This window comes from Archocentrus centrarchus, chromosome 15, assembly GCF_007364275.1.
Source record: "Archocentrus centrarchus isolate MPI-CPG fArcCen1 chromosome 15, fArcCen1, whole genome shotgun sequence".
Classification (NCBI taxonomy): Eukaryota; Metazoa; Chordata; class Actinopteri; order Cichliformes; family Cichlidae; genus Archocentrus; species Archocentrus centrarchus.
The window spans coordinates 1,950,377-1,963,837 of record NC_044360.1 but is presented as its reverse complement, the minus strand read 5'-3'; the positions used below and the strand labels follow the sequence as shown (position 1 = coordinate 1,963,837).

The 13,461-nt window shown below is 45.4% G+C and overlaps 1 protein-coding gene across 1 annotated transcript in view; it reads left to right on the top strand.

The window, feature by feature from the left end:
* The window catches only part of slc30a6 (solute carrier family 30 member 6), a 63,627-nt gene that overhangs the window by 37,433 nt on the left and 12,733 nt on the right, over positions 1 to 13,461 (top strand). The window contains exons 8-10 of the mRNA XM_030748064.1: positions 2,152 to 2,187; positions 5,412 to 5,506; positions 9,830 to 9,878. Of these exons, the coding sequence (XP_030603924.1) occupies positions 2,152 to 2,187; positions 5,412 to 5,506; positions 9,830 to 9,878 (180 nt within the window). The remainder of the gene's footprint in view (positions 1 to 2,151; positions 2,188 to 5,411; positions 5,507 to 9,829; positions 9,879 to 13,461) is intronic.

The following is a 13,461-nucleotide window of genomic DNA, read 5'->3' as shown; positions in this document are numbered from 1 at the left end:
TTTTCACACAGAGTCAGGGGGAGGAAGGCCGGTGGGCAGATCCTGAAATAACATATATGAAAACAAGAAGTGGTGCCGGGCACAACAAGCCCCGCCCCAGCAGACGTTTTAGCTGATAACACAGAGGTCCTGTTGTCCATGCCCATCATTTTCCAAGGTTTAAAAAGTTTTATTTTATGATCATTTTCATTTTTTGTAAAAATCTGTCTCTTATAAAGAGAAAATGTGCGATTTGTCAGGTGGGCGATAACAAGGGAACCGAGTGATGGATTATGAAAACCACAAACACGTTTAATATGTCTCTAACTTACAACACAAATATTTCAAATACAAATATAAATACTTATGTACCAATTTAGCTAACAGAGTTATATACAAATGCAGGCAGTGCCTCAGGCATTTCTGTACAACTGTTTACAATCAGGTGTCACAATAAGATGCCTGATTGTAAACAAGTCCGCCAGACCATATCTGTACATTTATACATGCTGTAGTACCATTTTGTGGAGTATTTCAACTGACTATAATACATCAATAGAATCTGCAGAACCCCAATTTTAATATGTATGAAGAAATCCATAGTAACTACTACTTTATGCAAAAAGAATCATTGCATAAAGTAGAACTATGTGGTTGCAATTCCACCGGCATTTAAAGACAGTTACACAAAGGGCTACAAAACAGTTCCTGTTCACCACAGACAGAGGGCGCCATCACAGGCCTGACACTTCCAGGTGTGTCTGTCCTCCTGTTGTACACCTGGAGATAATTTGAGTCTGTCTTTGGTGGCTTTTTGGCAGCATCTGCCTGTCCATTACTACACTACACACTAAACACACTACACTACACAATAACGATAGACTCCAAACACACAAATCTTTCAGATTTCTAAACTCGCCATCGATATCACTGTCTGTCTTCTGCCCGGTCATTCCCACAACTTTCACCTGTTCCTCAGCAGCCAAAGGCCACATGCAGCCATATCATTTTTTTAATTGGTTGATGTGGTGCATTTTTCCACCAATAGGAAAGGGGATGTCGTGATTTTTATTTTATTTTATTTTTTTGCTTGTTTGCTTGCTTATGAGCATTTCCTGCTAGAGAATATCCTACTTTTACCCTTTCTTCATGCACCAAACACACATCACACCTGAGGACAATATACCGGAAAAGCATGGCATAAATTATTGATCATAACTCTGGTTTTACTTGGCCTATGAACGCAGTTTAAAACTGGTACATAGTTTGAAGTCGGCTCTTTCGACACATTAAATTGGAGACTCAGCGAGGCAGCGTCCTGCTGCTACATCACCCTAAATCAGTGATGCCGTTTGGACACGCTGGTGTTTCTATCAACTCCCTATACAAAGATAGGAATTTTTTGCCCCGTTCTCCCTCCAGGAGGGGGTAACAATACCCGGGTGGGTAAAAATCTGTCCTGTGTAGCATTTAAGCACGGTTTCACATCACCACAAACCTCTCCAGCCTCCAAATGTGACTTTTTCAACCTTTGAAAGTGGAGAACCTGCATTTCCTGCACTTGGAAACAGAACAGATGATAATTCATGAGTAGAAACCCAAATTAAGAGATTAAAAGTCGTGACTATTTCATGTGTTCCTGTATAACTTGGTCACTGTAGTCACTAAACCAGACTGCCCACTCGGGGGTTAAACATCGTTATATTTGCTGCTGGTGGTGTTAATGTTTTTGATTGATTAGTCGGGGTTAAACAGCATCTGAATTGAACGGTCTTTGATTTATTTTCTGCTCCTCTTTATGAGCGAGGCAGCAAGAGAAGCTGCACGTGTGTGCGGCTCTGTGCACGCTGTGAACGGCTCAGTAGGGCAGCAGCACAGAGGGCGGAGCCAGCTTAAACCATTCATGTATGTGTCTGTGTGTGTGTTGTGTGTGCTGATGTGCGTGCATGTGTGTTAATGTATTTCCTGTTTTCTCTGTTTGTTCACCCCTTGTCTCCTTTCATTCATTTCATTTGTCTCAATCACTCTGCCTCTAGCTCTCTCTCTCTCTCACTCACACACACACACCACACACACACACACACACACACACACACACACACACACACACACAGGCTCAGCATAGTCCCACCTGACCGCTGTTGTTGACAGTGTTTGTTTCTGTTTTGTTAGTGTGGAGCGCTTCATGGAGCAGCCTGAGGTCCATACGTAAGTATTACCCTCCCCACACTCACACACACACACACACATGCAGATACAAAATTCTCACATCACATTGTAAAATAAACAGTCACAGCATGATACCCCATTGTGTGTCTCTTTAACTACACACACACACACACAGACTGCCAGCTGTTGTCAGAACAGAACATCCCAAACAACTGGGTCAGACAGACCAACAAACACAATTACACAATGGGATTGGGACTGAGGGACTGACGGACACTCGGACTCAGGCTGGATGTTTGTCCACACCAGCAGATATTGAACACACTGAAGCCTCACCTCCTCCAATCTGCGTTTAACAACAAGAGAAAACAAAAACAGACAAATAAAATTTGTCCTTAATTTCACTGCCTGCATATGTAGATTAGAACTGGGTGGTATCGGTTATTTCTTTACCTACTGGGCACGTTACCAGGGTTTTCCGTGGTTCATTCAAATGTCTTAAAAGTCTGAAATGAAAATAAGTGTGCACCTTCCTCTGTGCTGGGGAGGAGCTCTTTCCCAAGCAGTCGAGTTGAGATATCTCAGGATATTTGTGGCATTTTACTGAACCTCTGGGGTGAAGATGGAGCTAAACCTCAAAGAAATTTAAGTCAAGTCATCGCTCAGAGTCACGAGTTTCTCTGACATGGTCACTACATCTGCTCAAGTCTCTTCAGCACAGACAGTATCAAAGATGGACGAAGCCACCGTGTTGTGATGCCACGAGCACCTTGAGTTGCCGTCTTGGGTTTTGAAACCAGAAGTGATGATGAGCGAGAGGTGGAGCTGCATGTGAAACTGCAGGCAAAGCAAGAGTTGAGATGAGATGGGATTTGTTCACAGGTGATGGGAAGGTGGAGCGGGAGGTTGACTGGCAGGTTGGTGCTGCATCCACAGTGATGCGAGTGTTGTACTGGACCATCACGATAACATAGCTGAGCTGAGTCCTTTCACTTTAAAAGGAGTCATTCGAGGTTGTTCAGGCATTGGATCAGGATCCCTCCTGGATGCGTCCTTTTGGCGTTATTCCAGGCATTCCCAACTGAGAGGAGACCCCAGGTTGGACCCAGGGGGATAATCAGATGCTGCCTGAGCTCCTTGTTGCCCCCATCTGCCCTGGCATACATCCCACAGTGGAGGTTTCAGGCTGGCCTTCACAGTCAGAACACCTGCTAGTGATGTGCCTTCCTCATACACACTGATTCATAACTCTTGTTCTGAATTGGCGCTATATAAGTATATATATGAAATTGAATTTGCATGCATAGTTTTGCATGTGGCAGTTGCTATTCCAGGATCTATAGGTAACCCTCTGAGCCAGAATGATATTGACCAAAACAATCATGATTATTGTTTTCTGCAATATAATTTCTGCTCTCCTCGCTCTTCCCCTCTCCATCTTTGTCCATCTCTCCGTTATAAAGCAGATTAGTGACGGCTTTTATAAACTGAAACAGCGAGATTTAAACCTGTCTCTTGTGACGAGATTACCCCCCTCGCTCTCTCTCCTCTCTGACTAGATGTGATTGGACGGCATGAAAGGTGTCCGCTGAGTGAGAGACATTCACGCACACTCTCTCTCTCTTTAATCTCCCTTTTAAAGGGAGGAGGTGGTGGAGGTGGTGGGTTATCATCCAGTTATTCTGGCTCACTGTCGAGCAGCGCTTCGCCTCCCGCTGATTGTTTGGACCAAATTTTTTTTAGGCTCTTAAATGGATTGTCCTGTGTGATTAGTGTATTGAAGAGTCCAGTTGTGTGTGTGTGTGTGTGTGTGTGGGGATATAAATCTGTGGTCATATTGCATAGTGACTCGACTTCTTCTGGGGACAAAAAGACAAAGCTTAAAAACATTAAGCATTAAATTTTAATCACTTGAACAGCCTGTCGAGCTCACAGATGTTAATGTGTCCTGGAACTGTTTTATACAAGAATGGCACCACTGTGTGTGGTGTGTGTGTGTGTTGTGGTGTGTTTATTAAGTCTCATTACATATTATTTTATTAAGCATCTATTAATGGGCTTTTATTACAAGGACGTTAATTTAAAATGTGTATATCTAACTTATTGAACCAGGCAGTAATTACTGCCTTGAACAGCGAGGACTTTTTAAAGATTTTTAATTATAAACACGTTTCCTACCATAGTTTTTACAGGGATTTGACCTTTAGTTGGGTAAAGATCATAGGTCACTGGCTTCCATTTTAAAGTCATTAGTGTTTTGTTGGTGATTAATAATTGAAACTTAACACACAAAGTGCTTCACAGTTTGGATAAAACAAACACTGAGGAGGCGCGCGTATCCCAGTGCACCAGTGGTTCTCAAACTTCTTCCATCACGCCCCACTTAGCCGGATGATGAAATCGTTTCACGTCCCCCCTTCGTAGCGAAGCAAGGTTCAACGAAGCGGCATCACACAAGACGGTGACGGTGGAGAACTTCACTAGCCGCTAAGCTAACATACCTGTTAACGCTTCCTTGTTTCGCTGTGAAAATTAATCCAATGCTCAACATTTGTTCCGCTTCGCGTCCCACCTGTCATGACCCTGTGCACCACAGTGGGGAGCGCCCCACAGTTTGAGAAACACTGCAGTACACAAACACACAGCCGAGCGTACGTTCATAAATTTGTTCACAGCCATAGCCAAAAAGTAAAGGCTGAAAGATTAAAGAAATGTTAAGCTATGAAAACGAGTTTTCAGCACTCGTTTAAATCCGCTGATGGAGGCTGTTCCAAAGTTTAGGTGCTACAACCTCAAAAGCCTCTGGACTTAAAATAAGAGCGCAGAACAGCCAAAAGACCCTGATTAGCTGATCGGGAAGGCCAAAAAGTGGAATAAGGTCACAGGAGGCAGGAATGTGGAGCTTCATATGTGCAGGTCTGCCAATAGTTCAGTGTTTGATTCACTTTGTCACTTCAGTTTTTATTTAAGTGAAACTCTTGAGGTTTCCCTCGGTACCTTTGTCTCTGGTTCTGCCTGCTTTGGCTCTCTGACCTTCGACACACTGTGGCACTTTGGCGTTTTTATTTAGATAATCAGGATTTATCTAATTTATAATTTCTGCAGTTCTTTGTGGCATGCTGGATTTTTATGTTTCCCCTTGATTTCAAATCTATTGTGAGCGCCTGCAAAGGAAAAAAGTGCGACCTAACTGAATGTTTGTGATTATCGACATGCTGCATGCTGAAGGTTTTGAACATACCTCTCTCTCTGTGTGTCTGCAGTGGTCGTCTGTTGGTCGGGACCTTCGTCGCCCTCTTCTTCAACCTGCTGACTTTACTGTCAGTCAGGAACAAACCATTCGCCTACGTCTCCGAAGGTACAGTCTACCCTCTTCCTCCCAGTTACACCAGTTCACGTCCATGCCTGCTGTGTGGTTTCACTGTGTGTGGGTGGATTCACATGTAGTTTTTGCGTTTCTAGCTACCCGTCAGACCTTTGAGGTTTTGCTAATCCTCGACCTCTGCAGGGGAACAGAACAGTTTGGCTTTTGTTATATTTTTGGGGGGATTATTGAAAGAAAATGAAATGCTTGCTCACTGTTTTGTCTGTAGAAAATCAAAAAATGGTTTAAGTGAATGTGAATGTGCCAATCACTGAGATATTTACATGTTTCTGAGATGAACATCCCCCAAAGATTGGAAATGAATGCCTCTGTTAGGCTTTAAACTAGCCAACAGCACATATCTGAAAGATTTACAGTGATCTAAACCAGACAACATGCATGACTTTAAAGTCAGTTTTATTTGTAAAGAACATTTAAAAACATCAGGAGTCCACACAAAGCACATCTAAATAGAAAAACCTGCAGAATAGACGTGACAGCACCAAGAAATATGAGAAATAAAATGGGATAACCACAAATATCTTCAGCAGCTACAGCTGACATGTCGGCCATTCCCTCAAATGAAATGTAACATCAGTACAGGTGCCCCCGGAGTCACCTGCAGTCTTTTAATGAACAGCAGGCGTAAAAAGCATCGCATCAGCGCTGGTTCAGAAATTAAAGAAGTCAAAACAGGAGAAACATCAGTCGTGTTTTTCCTGCAGGACCGTTTTCTCTTTTCCAGCTGCAGTTTCCTGAGAATCACGTCATTGAATGGCAAGAAAGGCCAACCCGCTTGTTCAGCAGTATCACCCCAAAGTCCCACCTTTCCTGATATGCAGCCAAATGACAATAAAGTATTTCAGCATCAAGACACAAACTGCTTCTGTGCTGTTTGACACGGTCTGAAAGACGGAGAACGACGTGAGAAAGAGTTTAAAATTTGCTCATTCAAGTCACCAAGTGGTTAGTTTGCAGTATTGTGGTTGCAGTTTCCAGTGATGGACCATGCTGGGCTGATGTTGATGGTCACGCTTATGTGCTTCACAGGTAGCAGAGATGAGTTTGAATGTACGATGATACTAAAGAGAATATATTGGTTTTTGCACAGCTACGGGTTGGAAAGTGGCAATGAAAGCTTATGCAGTTTCCTCTTATGAACAGCAGGGGGCAGTTGGCTAAGTCCACAAAAAGCAGGAAACCTCAGCGAGCAGCAGCAAAGAAAACAAATCTGCCCGAGCTCACTGGTAGTCACAGCTACACCAGATTTTATGGTTCCCATCCATCCATCCATCCATCCATCCTCTTCTTCCACTCATCCAACTCAGGGTGACAGGTTAAGGTTTAGAGGTTAGGCTTACCTTTCAGGGCAGAGCATAACCTCACCTTTGTAAAGAAAAAGGGTGAATTTGAATCACTTGAAAATCCCAACTGTTTTCCTCTTCTGGCTGCTCACTTTAGGGTCAGCACAGCAGCTCATCTGCCTCCATCTCACCCTATCCCAGCATCCTCCTCTGTCACACCAACCCTCTGCATGCCCTCCTTCACTACATCCATGAATCTTCTCTGAGGTCTTCCTCTTTTCCTCCGCCTGCCAGCTCAGTCTTCATCATCCTTTGTCCAGTATCTCCACCCTCCCTCCTCTGCACATGTCCCAAACCATCTCAGCCCCTCTAACTTCATCTCCAACAGCGAGCTGTCCCTCTGATGGACTTCATTTCTAATCCTGTCCATCCTGCACATCCCAGTGAAGATCTGAACATCTTCAGCCACCTCCAGCTTGGCCTCCTGTCTTTGTGTTCAAACCATACATCAAGCAGGTCTCACTACCATCTTGGAAACCTTCCCTTTCACTTGCTGCTGTCCTTCTGTCGTGCATCACTCCTGACACTCGTCTCCACCCTGCCTGCACTCTCCTCTTCTTCTCTTGTCCATTGCTTTGGATGGTTGACCCCAGGTGTGTAAACTCATCTACCTTCACTACCTCTGCTCCTTGCGTGTTCCACCTTCCCCACCTGTCTCCAGATCCCGACTGTTGGACTGAAATTCAAATTCTCCAGAGCAGAAAAGGACTAATGGTGGAGTTGGAGTTAGTCCAACTGTAGGACGGCAGACTTCAGACACGGCTGCTCGTAAACAAAGACCCGAGCTTGTTCTGTAGCAGTAACTGAACTTTCAGATAATGACCACCAGGATTACCTAATGGTAAATTGATGAAAAAGTAAAAATAAATCTCCAGATATACCTGGGCAGGCAGTGTGGGAGGTAGGTGGAGCCTGAAAGGTGCAATAACAACCAGCCACAGGCCTCAAAGCGGCAGGGTGAGTCATTTACCCCTTCTTTGCTCCTTTCATTCCTTCACCTCAGCCCCCTTTCTTACCATCATTTCTCCTAAAAAAAAAAAATCAAATTGTGGAGACACTGTGTGGAGAAATGAAAAGATGTAAGGAGCTGATGAAGGCGAGGAGATGAGGATGAAGCTTGAGAATAAGAAAGGGAGAAGATTGACAGATCCTCTCCTCCTTTCCTCTCCTGTTTTCCCCTCCCCTCCTTTCCGGCTGACTCACTGCATGAACAGTCTACCAATGAATGAGGTCAGAGTTTGTGTGTGTCTGTTTGTGTGTGCATGTGTGTGTGTGTGTGTGTGTGTGTGTGTGTGTGTGTGTGTGTGTGTGTGTGTGTGTGTGTCAGCTGTCTGCTCTTGCGTTCGGAGCAGTCTCAACATCTCTTAACATCTGACATTTTGGAACGGGAGGGGCATGAAACTGCACACACTCGCACACAAACACACACGGGCACTTAACTTTGCTGAAGCGCACAGTATCTCTCACTCATACACACACGCCCGTGTGCGTGTGCGCACACGCTCACTGTCTCTGACGGAGCGAGACTAAAAGTGCATTACGCAACCATGTTCCAGACAGTGGTAATGTAGTGTGCCGGGGGGGCATGTGAGCAGAAAGACATGCCAACACACACACACACACACACACTGCACGCCGTCCTCGTGCACACGGATCAGTAAATAAGTCACTCCCATTAAAATGTTTGTTTAGGACTGACTCACCCCTGCTAGCAAAACAAACAAAGCACACACACACAGACACACACCACACACACACAACACCCCCATGGCTTTTGAGCAGCGATGGGAAGTGAAGGGCCCTTTGACCCGACACAGCGCCTTCGGGCCTCGCGGTTGTCGTCAGACATTAAGGTGTGGGACGGCGCAGTCGAGCGAGAGCGCTTATTCTTTTTTTTTAAGATGAGTGGGCGGTATTTTTATCCCTCATCATGAGGCGGCTTGCGACCTCCTCTCAGCTTTAAAGACTGTAACCCCCCCCCCCCCCCCCCCCCCCCCCCCCCCCGCCCCCCCCCCCCCCCCCCCCCCCCCCCCCCCCCCCCCCCCCCCCCCCCCTTAAAAAAAAGGAAGAAGTAGAGAGAGAAGTTAGAAGGAGACGAAATCTCGAAATTTGCGATGTTGAGTTTTGGGAGGCAGGGGCTCGTGAAGCCGCTCTCTGTGAGGTCACTTGGTGTGAAGGCTGCAGCCCCCCCACCCTCTGCTCAGATCTATAGGGCGGAGCTGACGGAGACAGCTGTGAAATGAAACAGCTGGCACTTAATATTTCATGCAGCATTGAACTAGAAACGTGTTCTCCATCTCGAGCTTCCCTGTTCCTCCACACAAGCATGGCTGTATCTGAAAGTTATCTTTAACCCTCAAGTAACCAGGCCAGGAATGGACTTTATTAAGCACTTCAGTGTGTGTTTGGCATACCTGCACGACTTCCTTTACACCTGAGTGATAATCTAAGATGCTCTAATGTCACTTTGACCACTATTAACTTCATCTTTAGCATCATATGTTTAAAATAAGGAGGACCTAAAGGTTTAAAATTCATGGCATGTGGTACAAAGTTGAGTATTTTTATCCAAGGTACATTAGAAGAGACAGACAGCAACATAATATAGAAATACTAATACAAACTATAATACAGTAAAGTATTTACGTAAATATACTCATTTATACTTCACCGTTGGTCCTATCTTATCCACATGGCACAGGTGAGAGGGCACCTGAGAGGTTTGTGACGTTGCTTCAGGACTGTCGCGGTTACTGACCAATCATGTTTGCATCCAGCATTTTCTTCCAGGAAACAAACCAGTTGAGAAGTTTGAGAAATCAGAATCTGGGAGCAGGGTGAGAGAAGTAAACTGGGGTCATCATATACGTGCGCTGCTCCACCTTTAGGCCCTGAGAGATACCGGGGAGGATGTCTTTGTTGGATTAACCGATATTTCTCTGTCTCTCCTCAGCGGCCAGCAGCAGTTGGCTTCAGGAACATGTTGCAGATTTAAGTCGAAGGTAAGAACGTCTCATCTGCCTCTGTCTCTCTTTTCACTGTTTTTCTCCATCATCAGCAGATCTCAGGTAGGAACAGGAAGGATCTGCTTACACTGACTCAACACACACACACACACACACACACACAGCCTGTATGCCACTGCTCACCCTGTGTGTGCCCAGGTGTATATCCTCTGAGGTCAAAGGTTACCCTCAGTCAGTATTAGCTTCTCATATCTAACAGCTGTTAGATCAGTTTTCTTCACAGAGAATCAGTTTCGCTCTCGCTGTCAGTGTGTGTGGGGGGGGTATTTAGCTCCCTGCAGCCTCACATCTGCAGGGAGCTAAATATCCCCCCGCTGACAGTTTCTGGTCACCTGATATTTGTGGTTGGAAGCTGATTCTTTGCACCAAAATAGAGTTTGTCTTAAATTCTGTTGATCTGGAGTATTTTCCAGCAAAGGAACTGCAAAAGAAAAAGCTTCTGAAACTGCACTGAGATGATAAAACTGTCCACGGAAAACTGCGTGAGTTTAATGAACAGTATTCTAACTATAATTCTTTGTATGGCCGATCAATCGTTGCTGAATGAGATGTCAGCAACAACAGCTGTGTCTTCTGCAGCGTCATCAAAACTGCTCGGCGGCCGTTCTCGGCCTCTGCAGCAGTTTCTCAGCTCTGTTCGTTTGCAGCACGTCTGTAAGCCGCAGCCCGCGGGCCCACGGTGTCCCGGACAGCATCCCTCTCAGTGTGGACGCTACTGAGGGTCAGGACTTCTTCACAGCGAGTAACCCAAACCACGCAGCAGCAGGTTAATGACTGACCTCGTGCTGTGGATGGATCATCTCAGACGTTCTCTTGGCGTCTTCTTCCTGCCGTATGATGGCATTTGTGTCTGCCCATCAGGGACCCTCAACATGAATTTTAACCCTCATCCTCCACCATCCCTGTGCTCATGTGTTCATATTAGCCTGCCCACAGCTCTGCAGCTAGCTGGTGATTGAGCCACCACGGCGCTTTTCAAGGACTTTATTGTAACATCCAGGAGAACAACCACACTGATCATTTAATTTGAACTGAAGGAATTTGGAGGCTTCAGGCTCAGCCGTGCTTCAGTGTTTGTTGCTGAGGGAGAATTTGGAGTTGGAAGGTGGCTAATGACCTCAAGGGGCATCCACACAGGAAGTGGCTCTCAGCGACATGGCGACCAAAGCCCACAGTGTCATTGACATTCAGCAAATTCAAGAGACGGCAAGTGAAATGAGGCCTCAGTCGCACAGGCCTAGAGACCAGTCGGACCGCCACAGGTCACGAGGACAAACCATGTGTTCCCCGAGCAGTTGGGGAGTGGTTGCTGGAGGTTTCTCGCTGACCAAATCAGGTCCACAGAGGTGGTGCACCAAACACCTCCTTGCAGTTGCTTTGGCTGCTGGCAGGTTGCTGCAGTGGCCTGTAGTTTGTTTCAAAGACGCTGTCCTGTCTGCAGACACTCGCCGTGTGCTCTCCAAGCTGTAGCAAATCTTGGAAAAAAATGCAACACAAACAGGAAACGGACCACGTTCGCCTTGAAACCAACCAACACACTCCAAAAACTTTGACTTTGAAGGTGAACGATCTCATTTCAAGCTGAGCAACTGAAGTGACCGCTGCTGAGAGTGAAAGATACTGATATGAGGGGTGCGAAATACATCAGACTGTAGGCAACCAGAGCCTGGAGTGTCCACTAGGTGGCAGTAGGGTGCTGTACGATGGGAGCAACGCTTTAAATGGGGGCAGGGCTTCTTAACCAGCAGGTGAGGTACATGTGGATTATTTTGAACAGTGAATCATGCAAAGCTACTCCAGTAGAGTCCAAGAATAGAAATGTGGAGCCAGAAACGTCAAATACTTTCCAGGATGCAGCTTCGTTATATCAGATTATACAATTTCAAACTAAATACCCACAAAAGATGGATAATTGTGTTGTCACGTTTGATGAAAAGCTGAAGTTAATTTCCTGTCTTGAAACTATTGACTGGCTTCTGAGACTGACTGCTGCTCCATGTCGACCGCTCTGATAAATATTATATGCTGCTGCTCGTTTCCAGCATCCGAAGTGGGTGAAATATACGATTGTACACACACACATACACGCGCGCGCGCTGAGAGTCAGCAGCTCAGTCGGTGCAGGTTACTCAGGGTGACAGCCTGGAGAGTTGTGCAACAAAACTGCGCTGTGATGGCTGAGAGGGTAGAAGTGAACAGGACGTCCCAGCCTAGTTTCCACTCTTTGACTGCGTATGGGAGAGACACAGAGAGAGATGCTGTGTGCGTTAGTGCAGGCGCTCGTCCGTGTGTGTGTGTGTGTGTGTGTGTGTGTGTTATCACAGCCTGTCCCCACTTAACCCCAGCATGGTCTGAGGGCCAACTGGGTTATATTAAAGCCTGCTGCTCGGTCGGGCTCACCAGCCAGAAGCCTGAGCTCTGTGTGTGTGTGTGTGTGTGTGTGTGTGTGTGTGTGTGTGTGTGTGTGTGTGTGTGTGTGTGTGTGTGTGTGTGTGTGTGTGTGTGTGTGTGTGAGAAAGTTGCCATTGGGGAGAAGAGAGACAGAGATTTAAAAAAAAAAAAATGAAGCTTGTTTTCTGACAGAAAGAAAAAATTTGCAGATTTGGATCAACAAATCCAAACGTCAGATTTTTACTTTAATAACTTTATGTGTATGTGAAAGCACACACAGAGTGTTTGGATGAAGACACATATCCCAAAATATCATCATTTATCCATATTTACATACAGTGAAATAGGACAGAGATGTCTTCACCTGCAGACTCAGGTGGGCCCAGACTTTTGTTTCCATCACCTTCAGCACATGTGATGTGATGTGAGGGCAGCTGGTTGATAGTGTGGTTGCGTCTGGCTTTAAGAGGAGAGCATGAGCAGTAAAGAGACCTCGTAAGTACTCAGCAGAGCAGCCGCGTAGACCCGAGCCCGGCCATCCGTGCAGGGCTGTAATCCAGCTGATCAAACTTTCAAATGAATTCCAGATTTCACAGGAAACCAGTGGGATGAAGCAGGAATAGGAGCGGTCAGTCTCACAGGGAGGCGTGAGAGATGCACGCTGCGTTTTATTTATTAGGTTTTCTGCTTAAAAGCAAAACATTCTACCGCTCAGTAGAACCAAACGTATTCAGACATTTTTACGCTGGAAGCAGACTACAAACAGAAGCTGCTGATGAACCATGGGTAAATATTGGACGCAGGAAGAAAAAAAGATCCGTTTTATTTATGTGTAAAGCAGACAAAGTTAGTGGAGTCAAAACTGATCCAAATGAAATAATTAGCTTTCATCAAAAGACCATTTATCTTATGCTAAAGAGAGTTTTGCTAGCTGCGTGACCTCGCCGGTTTGCTCTTATGCCACCATTTTGTTTATGGGGCGTTTCTGTCTGTGGGAGCAGGAAGTCTGCCCATAATCAAAATAATTCTGCCAACTTCCTGTTCAGATTATTTCATTGAGAGCTTTCAAATTATTGTTTTTTTCTTCTGGAGCTGCTGAGCGCCTTTTGGCCCTTTAACGTTTACATTAGAGCTGCAACTATCGATTATTTTAGTTTTAGTTAATTAT